Below are 19818 nucleotides of genomic sequence, written 5' to 3'. Positions count from 1 at the left end.
CTGTATCACCATAGATTCAGCTGTCTGTTCTTAAATCATGCAGTATGTACTTTATTTTATGTATCTGGCTTCTTTTGTTCAACATAATTTCTGAGATTCATTTATATTGTTGTGTGTATTACTGTATTGGTAGTCTGTTCTTTTTAAAGCTATTTAGCATTCATTGTATACATATAACACACTTTATTGATCTGTTCTCCTTTGATGGGCATTTGGATTTTTTTGCAGTTTTTAACTACTCTGAATGAAACTGCTATGAAATCCTTTTATAAATCTTCTGCTGGATGTATTGACTCGTTTCTTTTGCACATGTATCTAGAGTAGAGTTGCTAAATCATAGGGTAGGCATGTTTCTGCCAAAGTAGATACTGCCAAACAGCTTTATAAAAGTGTTGAACCAATTTACATCCTTATCAGCAATTTATGAGAGTTGTAGTTCCTCCATGTCCTCACCAGCCCCCTGCATTGCTAGTGTACTGAAGTTGTGTTTTAATATTTTTATTAGCCCTTTGCAAGGGCTCTTGTGAAGTACCTATTCACTTTTTTTCCCCATTTTTAAATTAGGTTATTTGTCTTGATTGATTTGTAGGCATTCTGTATGTTTTTTTCACTTTAATTTTTATTTCTTATTTCTACCTCTTAAAGTCAATGATAAAGTCACAACTGTAAAATGAATGCATTTAAAAAATAAAAGATATATTTCAATGACAAAAGGTATGCAATGATCATGAAAATCTACTGTACACTTTGCCAAGGTCAAAGAAGGAAAGACAATATGAAAAAGCCAATCTGCAAATGTATCCTCAACAAAAACTCCCTCCTAAAGAGTAAAATCATCATTTAAGAATATGTGTCTTTACACATCTAAACAGCAGCTCCAACCAAAAAACAGCGGGGGGAATAGGTCAGATGATAACTCTCCCCAAGGTTTCCAGATACAAACATGTGGTCACCAGGAATTCAAGATTAAACTTCTAAAGCAACATTTAACTGAAAATAAAATGAACATTTCTGACAGATGACAACAGTAGTATAAAACTGATTTTTTCCTTTCCTAGATAGAAATGAGATGGGGCATTTCGGTAATCATCTAAGAATAACTGTAGAAATACTCCCAATTCTGCCACCCCACCCACTGGTATAAAACAAATACCTTCCATGAAAGTGTCTTTCACATTACTAAAATATCCTCACTTACTTGGGACAGTTTCATGCTTAGATGAGTACAAACACTTGTTTTTAGATGTGTGGAATGATTGGAGCTGAGATTTTTGAAACAATATCTGAATCTTAGCAGAGATATAATAATCCTTTCACTATACATTGATTGGGCTTCCTTAACCAAATCTGAACAACTACTGTAGTAACAATGCTCGTGGTAGTCCCTGATACTTTCAAATTTTTTCTCTTTAAGAAAAGTATAATCCATGTAACACTAGTAAATATGTTACATTGTACACCTTCTTAACAAAGAATGACTGTTTTCAGGCCTTACTAGGAAAACAAACAAACAATGGCAGTTACTGTTTTTATCACTGATAAACTACGGTAAAGCTCAAATGATGGATGGTTTACGTGTGTGATGTTAAGTACAAAATGAAAACCATTATAATTTTACCAAAAGAAACACGAAAAATATGAGAAGAAGTGAAATGAACATGGCATGGATCCCAAAGATTACAATATGATTCGGAACAGGATTTTCAAAACAAACAATTTCTGTGAATATTTCTTATACTAGAAAGATCCAAAGCAAATCTAGGCAAGCTTAGCCCTACCTTGTCAAAGATAAATACTCAGATAAGTTAGAAGTTCCATTTGCTAAAGTGCATCTGCTGATCAGATCTACCCTGCTACTTAGAGCCAGCCAGGAAGGTGGCCATCACTCATGCTCATTCCCTCTTTCTGTGTCTTATCAAGAGTCACACATAACAATTTTTTCTTTTTCAAACCAAATGCTTTATACAGTGAACTACAGAAAAAACAATTCTAAATATACTTTTAAAATGCTAGAAAGTTAAGATAACCTCATTTAAAAAAAATACTGAAAATGTAAAGGGTCCATACCAAATAAGAGTTGTATTAAGTATATACTTTCTATTTTAATAATTCACTTGCTGTGTTCTTAAAATGAGAAAAGCAGATATTTCACCCATGTCTTTTGGCAAGAGATTCAAAAGCAGAAGTAGCAGGGCTATAAAATTTCATAAAATTTGTGGGATTTTTAAAGCTAAATTATTCAATATCTTGTATTGTTATTGCACCCATATATTGCCCTGGAATATATGTACAGCAACCCAGCAACAGTGACTGCAACAAAAGTAAGGTAAATAGGTCTACAAAGCATTTGATTTCGTTATTAAAGTTTTCATAGAGGAAATGCAAACTACTGCAATTCAGATCACATTATATAAGCTTGACAATTATTTAAACCTTATATAAAATTAAATCTAACCCTTACCACTACAAATCTGTAAGGAATCAGAAAAGGATTTATAGTACACAAATCTTGACTACTGTGGCATTCCACTTGGAAATCACTCTGAGCTAAAACAGCATTCTTCCAAGATTTAAAGAAAAATATATTTTATAAAAGGGATTCTTTTATTTTTGTTACTGACAGAAACAAGTTTTGCTTTTTCCCACTATAATTCACTCTGATGAAAGAAATAATTTTCTCTCTTAATTCCTAACAAACGCTACATTTTCAAGACTAAAGGAATTACTGGTAGGCATTCTTTCTCCTTGATCTAAGTTATTTGTCTCTAAAATATGTCAAGTAAGCTTCTAAAGATTCAGGGAGGGGCAGAGTTGTGATTTTTTTTCTCTCAGTAAATTTTGAGGTGGCTCCTCTGGCTTCATTGCTTTACTGTGATCTTTTTCTTCCTCTTCTTTGTTACCTTCTTCCATTTTTTTCATCCTCCTCTCTGTCTAGAGACTGAGGAATAAGCTGATTACCCACAAATATGTACATGTTAATTCTCTGTTTAACTCTCTTTTTTTTTTTTCCTTTTCGGTAGAGCCCTTTGAGGAATCCCCTTGGCCTGCATCTCATCATTTATGCAATTTCTAAATGTGCGTCGAATGTAAATACAAGCCAAATCCTATAGATTCCTGACAGCACAGGGAGGGAGTCCCACAGAATCTGGTTTGCCATTATCATTCTTACTTGGTTGCACAAGTGGAGCAAATGACAAAACAAGGATATTTTTCCTTTCCCAAGTGTTTTGCCCGGTTCTGTGTTAACGGATCCTCTATAGGCGTGACTAAAATGCCTCCAACTTATAGTAGTATTTTCATGGTCTTCCTGGACTCCAGCTCCACAGTAAATTCCGTCATACCAATGACTGTCAGATGCTTTCTGGAGGCAATTACTGACGACAAATGCAGGTTCACAGAACTCAAATCTCAACAGTGGTTTTCTTTATACGTGCGTGTTGGAATATCTTCATCTTCAGATGGACAGATGATTTCGCTTACAGTGGGGGCTTGCCAACTTGCACATATAATTCTTTTGATGAGCTGCTAGGAGATCAGAGTGACCTAGCCTTGCCCTGTAACTTCCCTCTTAGATGGATAGTCTAAGTCTAGGAGCTGATTATCAAAGCTATCACTATTTTTGATGAAGCTCTCCAGTTTTTCCTTGGCATATTCTGCCACATCTGGATGAGGCCCAATCCCGTGGTTTATTCCAAAAGGATCTGTGGTGCAGTGATTGGTCTAGCCCACTGCAGTGCTGAGCAGACCAGGTGCTGGTAGTTGGTGGGTTCTGTGGCAGCCGGATGCTGCTACCACCACAACAGCACAGCCACCGCCGGTGCCAAGGGGAGCAAATTGGTGGGGCAGGGACCTCTCTATGTGTTTTTTATATATGTTTTTTTGAGATGAAGTCTCTTGTCGCCCAGGCTGGAGTGCAGTGGTGCGATCATGGCTCACTGCAGTCTCAACCTATTGGGCTCAAGTGATCTTTCCACCTCAGCCTTCCAAGTACCTGGGACTAAAGGTGTGTGCCACCATGCCCAGCTAATTTTTAAATTTTTTGTGGAGATGGTCACTATGTTGATCAGGCTGGTCTTGAACTCCTTGGCTCAATCAGTTCTCCCACCTTAGCCTCCAAAGTGCTGAGATTCATGGTGTGAATCACTGTGCCCAGCCTGTACGTATTCTTGACACCAGTCCTTTGTCTTTTATATGTATTGCTAGTATCTTTTAGTCTGTGACTTACCTACTCATTTTCTTGATATTATTTGAAATTTAATTTATTAATTTTTTCTTTTTGGTATGTGCATTCTGCTTCCCATTTAAGACCACTGTACTTACCCCAAGATCATAGATATATTTGTGTGTGTGTGTGTGCGCGTGTGTGTGTGTGTGTTTCTCTGAAAGTGTTTACCTTTTGCATTTAGGACTGGGATGACCTGCAGTAAATTTTTTGATTATGATATGAGGTGGAGATAAACTTCAGTATTTTTCCATGTGGATATCCAGTTATACCATCACTGTTTATTGACAAGACCATCTTTTCTTTGCTGAATTGTATTGGCATGTTTGTTTTAAATCAAGTGACTACGAGTATTAACCATCTTTTTCAATGTCATAGGTACCTGTAAAATTGAGTGCATCAGATTCTCTGCCAATAATTTACCCTGGGACATTTCTATAAGTAGACAAAGATGTTTGTACAAAGATATTCATTGGCAGCTAGTAGGCAAAACTGGAGATTAAATGTCCTTTATATAATACAATAGTAGTAGTAATTATAATAGTATTTATTTCGTTTGTGAGGTAGTGTCAGATATTCTAAGCATTTTGTGTGTACTAACTCATTTAATGCTCACAGCATCCTTATGAGGCAGGTGTTATTTTTTACACCTTTTTTTGAAATTGAGGCATAGCCAGGATAACTTTATGAAAGTCACTAGCTAAATTAATGCTAGATCAAGTATAGAAGCCCACAGAACCTATCTCCTTAACTGTTGCCCTGCTTAGAAAAATGAAACAAATTGTGGGTAGAGCCTTATTTTTTTCTTTTTTTTTTAATTGGCAAACATTCCTCAATTTTTTTTCTCCTCCCCTTTCCTCTTTTCTTTCTTTTTAAAAAAATTATACTTTAAGTTCTAGGGTACATGTGCACAACATGCAGGTTTGTTACATATGTGTACATGTGCCATGTTGTTGTGCTGCACCTGTTAACTCGTCATTTACATTAGGTTTATCTCCTAATACTGTCCCTCCTCCCTCCCCCCACCCCACAACAGGCTCTGGTGTGTGATGTTCCCCTTCCTGTGTCCAACTGTTCTCATTGTTCATTTCCCATCTATGAGTGAGAACATACAGTGTTTGGTTTTCTGTCCTTGTGATAGTTTGCTCAGAATGATGGTTTCCGGCTTCATCCATGTCCCTACAAAGGACATGAACTCATCCTTTCTTATGGCTGCATAGTATTCCGTGGTGTATATCTGCCACATTTTCTTAATCCACTCTATCATTGATGGGCATTTGGGTTGGTTCCAAGACTTTGCTATTGTGAATAGTGCCGCAATAAAGATACAGGTGCGTGTGTCTTTATAGCATCTTGATTTATAATCCTTTGAGTGTTTGTCCAGTGATGGGATGGCTGGGTCAAATGGTATTTCTAGTTCTAGATCCTTGAGGAATCGCCACACTGTCTTCCACAATGGTTGAACTAGTTTCCCACCAACAGTGTAAAAGCATTCCTATTTCTCCACATCCTCTCCAGCACCTGTTGTTTCCTGACATTTTAATGATTGCCATTCTAACTGGTGTGAGAAGATATCTCATTGTGGTTTTAATTTGCATTTCTCTGATGGCCAGTGATGATGAGCATTTTTTTCATGTGCCTGTTGGCTACATAAATGTCTTCTTTTGAGAAGTGTCTGTTCATGTCCTTTGCCCACTTTTTGATGGGGTTGTTTGTTTTTTTCTTGTAAATTTGATTGAGTTCTTTATAGGTTCTGGATATTAGCCCTTTGTCAGATGAGTAGATTGCAAACATTTTCTCCCATTCCGTAGGTTGCCTGTTCACTCTGATGGTAGTTTCTTTTGCTGTGCAGAAGCTCTTTAGTTTAATTAGATCCCATTTGTCAATTTTGGCTTTTGTTGCCGTTGCTTTTGGTGTTTTAGACATGAAGTCCTTGCCCATGCCTATGTCCCGAATGGTATTACCTAGGTTTTCTTCTAGGGTTTTTATGTTTTAGGTCTAACGTTTAAGTCTCTAATCCATCTTGAATTAATTTTCGTATAAGATGTAAGGAAGGGATCCAGTTTCAGCTTTCTGCTTATGGCTAGCCAATTTTCCCAGCACCATTTATTAAATAGGGAATCTTTTCCCCATTTCTTGTTTTTGTCAGGTTTGTCAGAGATTAGATGGTTGTAGATGTGTGGTATTATTTCTGAGGGCTCTGTTCTGTTCCATTGGTCTGTATCTCTGTTTTGATACCAGTAGCATGCTGTTTTGGTTATTGTAGCCTTGTAGTATAGTTTGAAGTCAGGTAGCGTGATGCCTCCAGCTTTGTTCTTTTGGCTTAGGATTGTCTTGGCAGTGTGGACTCTTTTAGTTCCATATGAACTTTAAAGTATTTATTTCCAATTCTGTGAAGAAAGTTATTGGTAGCTTGATGGGGATGGCATTGAATCTATAAATTACCTTGGGCAGTATGGCCATTTTCACGATATTGATTCTCCCTATCCATGAGCATGGAATGTTCTACCATTTGTTTGTGTCCTCTTATTTTGTTGAGCAGTGGTTTGTAGTTCTCCTTGAAGAGGTCCTTCAAATCTCTTGTCAGTTAGATTCCTAGGTATTTTATATTCTTTGAAGCAATTGTGAATGGGAGTTCACTCATGATTTGGCTCTCTGTCTGTTATTGGTGTAAGAGAATGCTTGTGATTTTTGCACATTGATTTTGTATCCTGAGACTCTGCTGAAGTTGCTTATCAGCTGAAGGAGATTTTGGGCTGAGACAATGGGGTTTTCTAAATATACAATCATGTCTTCTGCAAACAAGGGACAATCTGACTTCCTCATTTCCTAATTGAATACCCTTTATTTCTTTCTCCTGCCTGATTCCCCTGGCCAGAACTTCCAACACTATGTTGGATAAGAGTGGTGAGAGAGGGCATCCCTGTCTTGTGCCAGTTCTCAAAGGGAATGCTTTTAGATTTTGACCATTTAGTATGATATTGGCTGTGGGTTTATCATAAATAGCTCTTATTATTTTGAGATATGTCCCATCAGTACATAGTTTATTGAGAGTTTTTAGCATGAAGGGCTGTCGAATTTTGTCGAAGTCCTCTCCTGCATCTGTTGAGATAATCATGTGTTTTTTGTCTTTTGCTGTGTTTATATGCTGGATTATGTTTATTGATTTGCGTATGTTGTACCAGCCTTGTTTCCCAGGGATGAAGCCGATGTGATCGTGGTGGATAAGCTTTTTGATGTGCTGCTGGATTCGGTTTGCCAGTATTTTATTGAGGATTTTTGCGTTGATGTTCATCAGGATATTGGTTTAAAATTCTCTTTTTTTTTTTTTGTGTCTCTGCCAGGCTTTGGTATCAGGATGATATTGGTCTCATAAAATGAGTTAAGGAGGATTCCCTCTTTTTCTATTGGTTGGAATAGTTTCAGAAGGAATGGTACCAGCTCCTGTTTGTACCTCTGGTAGAATTTGGCTGTGAATCCGTCTGGTCCTGGACTTTTTTTGTTGATAGGCTATTAATTATTGCCTCAATTTCAGAACCTGTTTTTGGTCTATTCAGGGGTTCAGCTTCTTTCTGGTTTAGTCTTGGGAGGGTTTATGTGTCCAGGAAATTATCCATTTTTTCTAGGTTTTCTAGTTTATTTGCGTAGAGGTGTTTACAGTATTCTCTGATGGTAGTCAGTATTTCTGTGGGATCAGTGGTGATATCCCCTTTATCATTTTTTTATTGCATCTATTTAATTCTTTTCTCTTTTCTTCATTAGACTTGCTAGCAGTCTGTCAGTTTTGTTGATCTCTTCATACAACCAGCTCCCTGATTCACTGATTTTTTGAGGGGTTTTTTATGTCTCTATCTCCTTCGGTTCTGCTCTGATCTTAGTTATTTCTTGCCTTCTGCTAGCTTTTGAATGTGTTTGCTGTTGCTTCTCTAGTTTTTTTAATTGTGATGTTAAGGTGTCAATTTTAGATCTTTCCTGCTTTCTCTTGTGGGCATTTAGTGCTATAATTTTCCCTCTACACAGTGCTTTAAATGTGTCCCAGAGATTCTGGTACATTGTGTCTTTGTTCTCATTGATTTCTAAGAATATCTTTATTTCTGCCTTCATTTCGTTATGTACCTAGTAGTCATTCAGGAGCAGGTTGTCCAGTTTCCATGTAGTTGAGTGGTTTTGAGTGAATTTCTTAATCCTGAGTTCTAGTTTGATTGCACTGTGGTCTGAGAGATAGTTTGTTATAATTTCTGTTCTTTTACATTTGCTGAGGAGTGCTTTTCTTCCAACTATGTGGTCAATTTTGGAATAAGTGTGATGTGGTGCTGAGAAGAATGTATATTCTGTTGATTTGGGGTGGAGAGTTCTATAGATGTCTATTAGGTCCTCTTGGTGCAGAGTTGAGTTCAATTTCTGGATATCCTTGTTAACTGTCTGTCTCGTTGATCTGTCTAATGTTGACAGTGGGGTGTTAAAGTCTCCCATTATTATTGTATGGGAGTCTAAGTCTCTTTGTAAGTCTCTAAGGACTTGCTTTATGAATCTGGGTGCTCCTGTATTGGATGCATATATATTTAGGATAGTTAGCTCTTCTTGTTGAATTGATCCCTTTACCATTATATAATGGCCTTCTTTGTCTCTTTTGATCTTTGTTGGTTTAAAATCTGTTTTATCAGAGACTAGGATTGCAACCCCTGCCTTTTTTTGTTTTCCATTTGCTTGGTAGATCTTCCTCCATCCCTTTATTTTGAGCCTATGCACATGTGATGGGTCTTCTGAATGTAGCACACTGATGGGTCTTGACTTTTTTTTTTTTTTTTTTTTTTGAGACGGAGTCTTGCTCTGTTGCCCAGGCTAGAGTACAGTGGTGCGATCTCGGCTCACTGCAAGCTCCACCTCCCAGGTTCACGCCATTCTCCTGCCTTAGACTCCTGAGTAGCTGGGACTACAGGCGCCCACCACCACTCCTGGATAATTTTTTGTATTTTTAGTAGAGATGGGGTTTCTTCGTGTTAGCCAGGATGGTCTCCATCTCCTGACCTCATGATCTGCCTGTCTCGGCCTCCCAAAGTGCTGGGATTACAGGCATGAACCACTGTGCCTGGCCGGGTCTTGACTCTTTATCCAGTTTGCCAGTCCGTGTCTTCTAATTGGAGCATTTAGCCCATTTACATTTAAGGTTAATATTGTTATGTGTGAATTTGATCCTGTCATTGTGATGTTAGTTGGTTATTTTGCTCGTTAGTTGATGGAGTTTCTTCCTAGCATTGGTGGTCTTTACAATTTGGCATGTTTTTGCAGTGGCTGGTACCAGTTGTTCTTTCCATATTTATTGCTTGCTTCAGGAGCTGTTGTAAGGCTGGCCTGGTGGTGACAAAATCTCTCAGCATTTGTTTGTCTGTAAAGGATTTTATTTCTCCTTCACTTAGGAATCTTAGTTTGGCTGGACATGAAATTCTGGGTTGAAAATTCTTTTCTTTAAGAATGTTGAGTATTGGGCCCCCACTCTCTTCTGGCTTGTAGAGTTTCCGCCGTGAGATCTGCTGTTAGTCTGATGGGCTTCCCTTTGTGGGTAACCCGATCTTTCTCTCTGGCTGCCCTTAACATTTTTTCCTTTATTTCAACTTTGGTCAGTCTGACAATTATGTGTCTTGGAGTTGCTCCTCTCAAGGTGTATCTTTGTGACGTTCTCTGTATTTCCTGAATTTGAATATTGGCCTGCCTCGCTAGGTTGGGGAAGTTCTCCTGGATAATATCCTGAAGAGTGTTTTCCAACTTGGTTCTGTTCTCCCTGTCACTTTCAGGTACACCAATCAGATGTAAATTTGGTCTTTTCACATAGTCCTATATTTCTTGGAGACTTTGTTCGTTTCTTTTTACTCTTTTTTTCTCTAAACTTCTCTTGTTGCTTCATTTCATTCATTTGATCTTCAATCACTGATACCCTTTCTTCCACTTAATCAAATCAGCTACTGAAGCTTGTGCATGCGTCATGTACTTCTCATGTCATGGTTTTCAGCTCTATCAGGTCATTTAAGGACTTCTCTACACTGTTTATTCTAGTTAGCCATTAGTCTTTTTTCAAAGTTTTTAGCTTCTTTGTGATGGGTTTGAACATCCTCCTTTAGCTTGGAGAAGTTTGTTATTACCGATCATCTGAAGCCGCCTTCTCTCAACTCGTCAAAGTCATTCTCCCTCCAGCTTTGTTCCATTGCTGGTGAGGAGCTACGTTCCTTTGGAGGAGAAGAGGTGCTCTGCTTTTAGAATTTTCAGCTTTTCTGCTCTGGTTTCTCCCTGTCTTTGTGGTTTTGTCTACCTTTGGTCTTTGATGATGGTGATGTACAATGGGGTTTTGATGTGGATGTCCTTTCTGTTTGTGAGTTTTCCTTCTAACAGTCAGGACCCTCAGCAGCAGGTCTGTTGGAGTTTGCTGGAGGTCCACTCCAGACCATGTTTGCCTGGGTATCACCAGTGGAGGCTACAGAACAGCAAATATTGCAGAAAGGCAAATATTGCTGCCTGATCCTTCCTCTGGAAGCTTTGTCTCAGGGGGCACCCAGCTGTATGAGGTGTCATTCGGCCCCTACTGGGAGGTGTCTCCCAGTTAGGCTACTTGGAGGTCAGGGACCCACTTGAGGAAGCAGTCTATCCATTCTCAGATCTCAAACTCTGTGCTGGGAGAACCACTACTCTCTTCAAAGCTGTCAGAAAGGGACGTTCAAGTCTGCAGAAGTTTCTGCTGGCTTTTGTTCAGCTATGCCCTGCCCTCAGAGGTGGAGTCTACAGAGGCAGGCAGGCCTCCTTGAGCTGTGGTGGACCCCACACAGTTCGATCTCTCAGGCTGCTTTGTTTACCTACTCAAGCCTCAGCAATGGTGGGCGCCCCTACCCCAGCCTTGCTGTCTCCTTGCAGTTTGATCTCAGATTGCTGTGCTAGCAGTGAGCGAGGCTCTGTGGGCGTGGGATATAATCTCATGGTGTTCCGTCTGCTAAGGCCATTGGAAAAGCCCAGTATTAGAGTGGGAGTGTCCTGAATTTCCAGGAACCATCTCTCATGGCTTCCCTTTCCTAGGAAAGGGAGTTCTCCAACCTCTTGCACTTCCCGGTGAGGTGATGCCCTGCCCTGCTCCGTGGGCTGCACCCTCTGTCTGACAAAGCCCCAGTGAGATGAACCTGGTACCTCAGTTGGAAATGCAGAAATCACCCGTCTTCTCTGTTGCTCATGCTGGGAGCTTCAGACTGGAGCTTTTCCTATTCGGCCATGTTGGAACCTCTCTCTCCTCTTTTCTTTATAAATCTTGAGTTTACTTTTATTCGTTGAAAAGAATCTAATACCAGTTCTCCCTTCTATATTAATGGAGAATGAGCATGCAGATAAGTGTCTCTATATGATACCTTGACAGGTTTCTTTCAGATGCTGTGTCTATAAAAATTAGCCCATCTGAGACCCATCACTGGAGCCAATCCATTCCTCAATTTTAAAATATTTTTTATGGGGGTATTTACAGGTGTCAGCCACTGCACCTGACCAATGACTATGTTTAATATTGTTAAAAATTAAGACATACTCCTTTTCTTCTATTGAATATAATATTAATTATATTATCAGAAATTTATACAAGCATCAGTAATAGGCATCTGATTTTAAGTGATTAATCAGCTACTTCTGATTGTTCATAAATGGATTACACTTTGTCAGTTTTCCTTAGTGATCTAAGTGGTTCTCTTCCTCTGCCACCATGTAGGAGGGTCATAGGCTGTGAATAGTGGAGTTGTAGGAGGAGAAGATTGGGCCCAGGCACAACGAGAGTGAATATGTAGTTTTCGCTATGTCATGAGGACAGATAAATCTACCTGGGATAGATTTGTATGTTTTGGTGGTTGTATTACACTAACAAAGCCACGAACTTCGGATTCTTCACTTTGTTGAGTACCAGCTCTATTCTTGAACATAAGTGTCCCTAGCCCTGCCTCACCTGGTTTGCAATAAACCATTGCATTTCTGTCACTTACCTTATACCAAATTATTAATCGTATTGTGATGTTATTACAAAGCCTTAATTAAAGTTGATTCAGTCTTTTGCAGGGATTGAAATTGGTTAGGACTGTTAATTGTCAGCTATTTTTGCTACTACCCCTGTTTGCTTACCAGAAAATAAAGTAAGAGGGTTGGGAGAGAGTACCGTACTGTTACTGCTCTCTCTTGTCCTTTAGTTGTTGAATGTTAGCTGAAGAAACCAGAGTAAATTATGAATTGAATACACTAATCCTTTGTAGCATTTGAACTGTTACTTATTTGTTTGTCTGAATTTATGTGTACTGTATTGTTCTGGTGAATAGGTTTGGTGTTTAGGTTTCATAAAATAAATCTGTGGATTTGCCCTAGTTCAGAGTGATACATTGAAATTAATTTTATAATCCATAACTTAAAGCAGTGTTCTTCAGCCATTTTTCTCATTATTCCCTCCTAAGGAGCATTTTTAGACTTGTTTTCTGCCTAATGGCCTAATGGGCCTTCTCCCCTTCAGATATTTTACTGCTACAGATATACAGTATATAATAACTATGTTATCAGTAGGGTTGAACTTTGGAGGGCTATAGACCATTGTAATATTTAAGATTTCCAACTCTCCATAAGAACCACTTTTCTTCCCCTTAGGGATATTGCCCCAATTGAGACTGTATGATTTAAAGTGGTTAAGGCCAGGCATGGGGGCTCATGCCTGTAATCCCAGCACTTTGGGAGGCCAAGGCAGGAGAATTGGTTGAGGCCAGGAGTTCAAAACCAGTCTGGGCGATGTAGCGAGACCCTGTTTCTCAAAAAAAAAAAAAAAAAAAGGCTAGGTACGGTGCGTGTGCCTGTAGCCCCAGATATTTGGGAGGTTGAGGCGGAAGGATTGCGTGAGCCCAGAAGTTTGAGGCTACAGTGAGCTATGATCATGCTGCTGCACTCCAGCCTGGACAACAGAGTAAAACTTTATCTCAAAAAAAGTAATTATCAGCCTGCAGTGATTTTTGTATCCTTCTCAATCCAATCATGTCTTACTTCATTTTTGTTACTGTGAAAGAATACCTGAGACTGGGTAATTTATAGAGAAAAGAGGTTTATTTGGCTCATGGTTCTGTAGGCTGTACAAAAAGCATAGCTCCAACAGAGTATAGTTGAGAGTTAGACTTAAGTGGCATGTATTTCGCATGTTTATGTTTTTAAAAAAATTATACCAGTTATGTCTTCAGACATTAAAATAGTATGATTTTAAGTGTTTGATGCTTGTATCTTCTAAAAAAAAGTTTTTTTTTGCTTTTTATGCAATTCTAACAAGGGACTCAGTGTGCTTCCACAAATGGTAGAAGGTGAAGAGGAGCGAGTGTCTGTAGATTACATGGTGAGAGAGGAAGCAGAGGGAGGAAGAGGTGCCAGGCTCTTTTCAACAACTAGTTCTCTTAGGAACTATGAGTGAAAACTCATTCACTTCCACAAGAATGGCACCAAGCCATTTTTAGGGATCTGCAGTTACTATCCAAACACCTCCTACCAGGCCCCACTTCCATCATTGGGAATCAGATTTTAACATGCCATTTGGTGGGTGATATCCATCTAAATCATAGACACCTTCAGGAGACATTTGACAGTGTTTGGAGACATTTTTGCTTGTCACAACTGGAAGTGGTGCTACTGGCATCTAGTGTGTAGAGGCCAGAAGGGATGTTGATAAACGTTTTACAATGCACAGGGCAGAGGACAGCCCCATTCTGCTTCTAAACACAGACTCATCCAGTCCCAAATGCCAGTAGTGCTAAGGCTACTTTGAAGTTCGATAAAATGAAAGCCAGCCTGGGCAACGTGGTGAGACCTTGCCTCTTAAAAAAAAAAAAAAGAAGGGCCCAGGCATGGTGGTGCGTGCCCATGTTCCCAGCTACCCTGGGGACTGGGGTGGGAGGATCACCTGTGCTTGGGGAGGTCAAGTTAGCAGAGAGCCATGATTGTTCCACTGCACTCCAGGCCTGGTGACAGAATGAGACCCTGTCTCAAAAAAAAAAAAAAAGATTGAAAGTACGTAAATTTTCTCTTTATTCTTTTATTAAACATCATTCAACTGAAATATAAAATAAAGTTCAGTATTAAAGATATTATCTAATTTAGTTTTATCTACTTAATAGCACTAATCTCCTTATACATAAAGTAAAAAGTATGAAATCTTTCTTGGTTGGTAGCAAATGTGGATTCCATTGTAGTTGAGAGTTAGACTTATGTGCCATGTACTTGGCATGTTTATGTTAAAAAAATATTACCAATTATTGCCTCAGACATTATAATAGTATGATTTTAAGTATTTGATGCTTGTGCCTTAAATTTTTTTATTTTTATTTTTATTTTGCTTTTTATACCCCTCCCTCCTCATTTTGGAGATGCAGAATAGCATAATGAACTCTGAAGTCAGAAGTTTGAATCTTGGTTCTGCAGTTTACTAGTTTATGTCTTTCGGTACATGGTGGCATAAACAAAGTACCTGCCCCATAGGATTGTGAGAATTAAATAAGTTATGCATAAAGTACTTACTGACATATAGGAAGAGCTTAAATGCTAACCTTTATTCTGATCTACTCAGCATGCTTTGTACTTCATTAAGATGCCAAGTAATTTTGCTTTCTTTTCTCTTTGTAGATTTATGGTGGATTATTTTCTGAAGATAAGTGTTGGTACAGATGCAAAGTACTGAAAATCATCAGCGATGAAAAGGCAGGAAATTAACCGTTCATTCATTTTTTTTCTTTAAGAAATATTTATTGTGGCTCCAAAATTTGATGTTTATTTACCCCTTCATTGCTTATTCATAGTAGTGATATCTGGTTCAAGTGATTAAAACATGGAAGAAATTAATTACTAAAAAACATGTTGTTTTATAATCACCTCAGATTATTCAAGAATAGATTATATAATATGTAGGTTATTTTTGGTGCCTAGTTCTTTTTGTCTCAGTTCTTTTTTCTTTGAGACGGAGTCTTTCTCTGTCGCCCAGGCTGGAGTGCAGTGGTACGATCTTGGCTCACTGCAACCTCCTCCTCCCAGGTTCAAGCTATTCTCCTGCCTCAGCCTCCCAAGTAGCTGGGATTACAGGCGCCCACCACCACACTGGCTAATTTTTGTATTTTTGGTAGAGAAGGGGTTTCACCATGTTGATGAGGCTGGTCGGACTTCTGACCTCAGGTGATCCGTCCACCTCAGCCTCCAAAAGTTCTGGGATTACAGGAGTGAGCCACTGTGCCCAGCCTACCTCAGATCTTAATAATTATATTTGGTTCTTGCTAATGAGTAAATTTTAAATGTTCTTTCTATTAAGCTTTATGAGTAGGAGAAGAACATTTTGATTGATCCTTCTGAAGTTAGGTATATCTTTTATTTAGTTGATGTGAATATTGTTAATAATAATGATTGATTTGCCACTTCCTTGTGCCTGGGTTAAATGTGGTGAGTTTTCTTTGTGTTAAGCTTTTTTTTTTTTTTTTTTTTTTAAAACATTGCGAATTCTTGGAGGATTTTTAAGAGGATTTCGGGAGATAGAATTCTGAATAGCTGTTTGGTGACAGTTGCATATTGCAGGCTGTGTGAAAGCACCTCTGTAGGATTTCCTTTAGTGTTTTTTCTACACCTGCTTTCTGTACTTAAATTATAATATGTATGTTTTTACTGAACCTGGGAAAGCGATTAAGGATAAAAGATAAAAAATTAAAAATGTGTATGTTTTATAAATATTTTCTTTGGTGTAATAAGATGCTAAGATGTAACAATTTGATTAGTATTCTGAATAACTTGGTTTAAAAAAAATCTCATTTTTTGCTGTCATAGATAATGGTTTGTTTTAGTGGAATGGAACTTTCTAATTGACCTTTCTCCTGTGATTTGACAACTGGAGATTATATTTTGCATTTGCTTTTCACTTGGCTTTAATTTTTTAAATTAAAGGGCAACGTGATGTTTGACCTTGAAATAACTATTTTTCTTTTTTACTTTTTAAACGGATGTAGAGCTGGAGGTAAGGGTGGTGAATCTGATTAGTTTACATGGTCTACCTGGAGTGAGTTTAATTGTATCAAAGGAAGTTTGATAACTTTGCCTTTCTTTTCAGATTTTATTCTTTCCAACTTGAAATTGAATTGAATGTTGCTTGATTTTAACATTAGGAGAAACAGGAGAGGGCTGTAAGCTTCATAGGTTGATGTTTATTTAAAATATCAATTGTCTAAAAACAAAAAACACCCTAATGAGAAATGGTACTGTTGGAATTTAACTAGTAGCAAGTAAAGAAATCACTGGAATTTCATGGACTGTGGATTTTTTTTTTTATTTTGAAGATATTATTAGAGAGCTATTTCTGAATGTATTTTGTCATTTTGAGATAAGAATGCTATTTTGATATACAGGTCATTAACAGAGAGCAGCAAATTGGTGGTTTCTTTGTAAATATTTAATCTGGGGTCAGTATTAGTATTTGTCTCTTATTTTTTCCAGTGTCTGGTGCGGTACATTGACTATGGAAATACTGAAATTCTAAATCGATCTGATATAGTTGAAATTCCTTTGGAGCTGCAGTTTTCTAGTGTTGCCAAAAAGTATAAACTTTGGGGGCTACACATTCCTTCTAATCAAGAAGTTACCCAGTTTGATCAGGCAAGTCATGGATTTTAAATATTTTTGCTAATGAAAGTAAAACTATGTGCTTGAAACAAAATGTAAGTATAATTAAATTTTACTTGAATAGAAAAGTCTGTATAAATTAGTGAAAAATAGGAATTATAATTAGAAAGCAATTACATATTTATGCTTATTTTTGCTAGGTAAACATTGAACAGGTAAGAATGACATATACATATGTAATATATATAAATAGTTTCTTCTGATGTTTAAAAGGATAGTCTTTTTTTTTTTTTTTTTTGAGATGGAGTCTCACTTTGTTGCCCAGGCTGGAGTGTAGTAGCATGATCTCGGCTCACTGCAACCTCTGCCTCCCAGGTTCAAGCAATTCTTCTGCCTCAGCCTTCCGAATAGCTGGATTACAGGCCTGTGCCACCATGGCCAGGTAATTTTTGTATTTTTGGTAGAGTCGGGGTTTTACCATGTTAGCCAGGCTGGTCTCGAACTCCTGACCTCAGGTGATCTGCCCACCTTGACCTCCCAAAGTGCTGGGATTACAAGCATGAGCCACTGCGTCTGGCCAAGGATAGTCTCTTATATGATGGAAAAAATAATGAATGCAGTTATTTCTATAATTGTTTTGGGAAGGTATTTATTAAATAAAAGTGATCTTTACCTAGTCCTGATCATAAATACCACAAATTTGAAATTAACGGAGTTATAATCAGATTTTATCATTTTGGCAGAGGCTGATACTGTTTGATGTAATAATTGGCAGTAGATGTTTTGCTCATGTGGCTTCTAGTTCATATTCCTTTCCACTGAATTTTGGGTTGGTAACCTAATTCTGGAAGACATTCGATAATTTCAGGGGTAGTCTTACAGGAATCCTACCTCTTTTAAAATCCGTTGTACAATGATGATTCTTTTGGTAAATGGTAATGCTGGTAAGAGATATTACATTGCAAAGTAATCAGATTTGTAATTCTTATAATAGCAGCTCAAGTAGCTCATGTGGAAAACAATTTAATCGTTGTACGCATTGTAAAGAAATTAATTAAAATTTAATTAATTAATTGAAATTAATTAAAAATTAATTGAAATTAATTAAAATTCCCTCTTTATTTTCCTTTGAGAATCTTGTAGGTGTGTTGGGTATAGTTTTGTATGCTATGTAGTTACTTACAAGAAACATTTCTGTACATAAAACTCAGGCTTTCGTAAACATGAAATACAGATATTATAAAATTATACCCTAAGTTTCTGGTTTAAAATCTAAAGTTTGTTACTTTCTTCTTTAATATAAATGCTTTGACCAAGGTTGGGGAGGCTTGTTTTGGATTTCTTTCATGCCTGAAACTCTAAAATCTTGTTTACAGACCTTAGAATATTATCTGCTCTCACTTTATTTTACATATAGGGAAATTGTAGCCTAGAATAATTAAATGACTTCAAGTCATGAAGCTAATTAGGGAAGAGCTAGGCCTAGAACTCAAGTCTGTTGTTCTTTTCATAGTAGATGCACAGATTTGTGTTGATTGAACTACACATGAATCAAGTGGGAAAAAGACATTAAAAAAAGTTAATTTTAGAATTGAATGAATAAACTGAAGCTGAGAATGTTTTTGTATGTTTCAAAGATTCTTTATAGATGGTACTGTATATAAACATTTATATATATATTTTTTGTTTTGTTTTGTTTTGTTTTTTTGGGGGGGATGAAGTCTCGCTCTGTCGCCTAGGCTGGAGTGCAATGGCGTGATCTCAGCTCACTGCAGCCTCCACCTCTTGGGTTCAAGCGATTCTCCTGTCTCAGTCTCCTGGTAGCTGGAATTACAGGTGCCTGCCACCATGCCTGGCTAATTTTTGTATTTGTAGTAGAGATGGGGTTTCACCATGTTGGCCAGGCTGGTCTTGAACTCCTGACCTCAAGTGATCCCCCCCACCTGTGCTTCCCAAAGTGCTGGGATTACAGGCATGAGCCACCCGGCTAAACATTTGTATTTGGATGCTTAGTTCAGTAAAAAGATCATTGATTAGAGTTAAGCTAATTGGCACACAATATTTTCTGGAAAAAAAATGAACTATTATTGAATAGCTCTGCTTAAAAGGCCCATGTTTAGTTATTAATTCTCAGTCCAAATTTCAACTCTAATCTTTTATATGAAGTCTTTGGTAATACCCACTTACCCGGTCCTGTGTGGTGTTTTAGTCACTCCGTATATAAAGCCTATAAAGTTGTAATTTTTTCCTCCCCTACAAGCCTAGTGAGTTTGTAGAGATAAGTATTCACTTTTCTATGTCTAATTTCCCTGCCGGGTAGGTGTTAGATGAGCATCAGTTTATCTAGCATTTGAATAAATAGATGAACAGTAGGGATTCAGTAACAACACAAATGCCTCCCTCCTTCCCCTTTTCCAGAAGGTGTCCTGGGCACTGAAATTCCTTCACATTTTTAACTAACACTTTCATGCTATGCTACGGCACAGTCAGAATCGATACCCAGAATGGTAGTTTGCTGAAGATCAAGAATATTACATTACTGTTCCTACATGCCTGACTTTAAAAATTATATGTAGAGTAAGGGAATGAGAGCTAGAGCCTGGAATTTGTGTTTAACAATTTAAAGACCTTTTAGCTTGTTTTCTAATATATACAAGCAAAATTCAGAGGAATAAAGTAGAAAGCAAATGATCCTTTCTTGTTTCTGAATGAAGCTTACCAGTTTGGAAAACAGAATGAAATATATTTCTAAAAAGTGACATTAATCTTTTTTAATGATTGAAAGCCTTATGTTCTAAACCAATGACCAGATTTATTTTAAAAAGTTAAGTTTTGCCAAGTGCAGTGGCTCATGCCTTTAAAGCCCAGCACTTTGGGAGTCTGAGGTGGGTGGATGGCTTGAGTCCAGGAGTTTGAGACCAGCCTGGGCAACATGGCAAAACCCTGTCTGTACAAAAAATACAGAAAAATTA

General features: G+C 37.8%; 1 protein-coding gene and 1 pseudogene across 3 annotated transcripts in view; one reads left to right on the top strand and one right to left on the bottom strand.

Moving 5' to 3' along the window:
- The window catches only part of LOC103226369 (protein FAM221A), a 165019-nt gene that overhangs the window by 42085 nt on the left and 103116 nt on the right, over positions 1–19818 (top strand). For all 3 annotated transcript variants that reach the window (XM_073009052.1, XM_073009053.1, XM_073009054.1), the window contains exons 5-6: positions 14876–14950; positions 16721–16879. In XM_073009052.1, the coding sequence (XP_072865153.1) occupies positions 14876–14950; positions 16721–16879 (234 nt within the window). The remainder of the gene's footprint in view (positions 1–14875; positions 14951–16720; positions 16880–19818) is intronic.
- Positions 2756–3300, bottom strand: LOC119626268 (protein-L-isoaspartate O-methyltransferase domain-containing protein 1 pseudogene; annotated as a pseudogene).

This window comes from Chlorocebus sabaeus, chromosome 21 (assembly GCF_047675955.1).
Source record: "Chlorocebus sabaeus isolate Y175 chromosome 21, mChlSab1.0.hap1, whole genome shotgun sequence".
NCBI lineage: Eukaryota > Metazoa > Chordata > Mammalia > Primates > Cercopithecidae > Chlorocebus > Chlorocebus sabaeus.
Note: the sequence above shows the minus strand (reverse complement) of the source record. Positions and strands in the feature narration are given on the sequence as shown.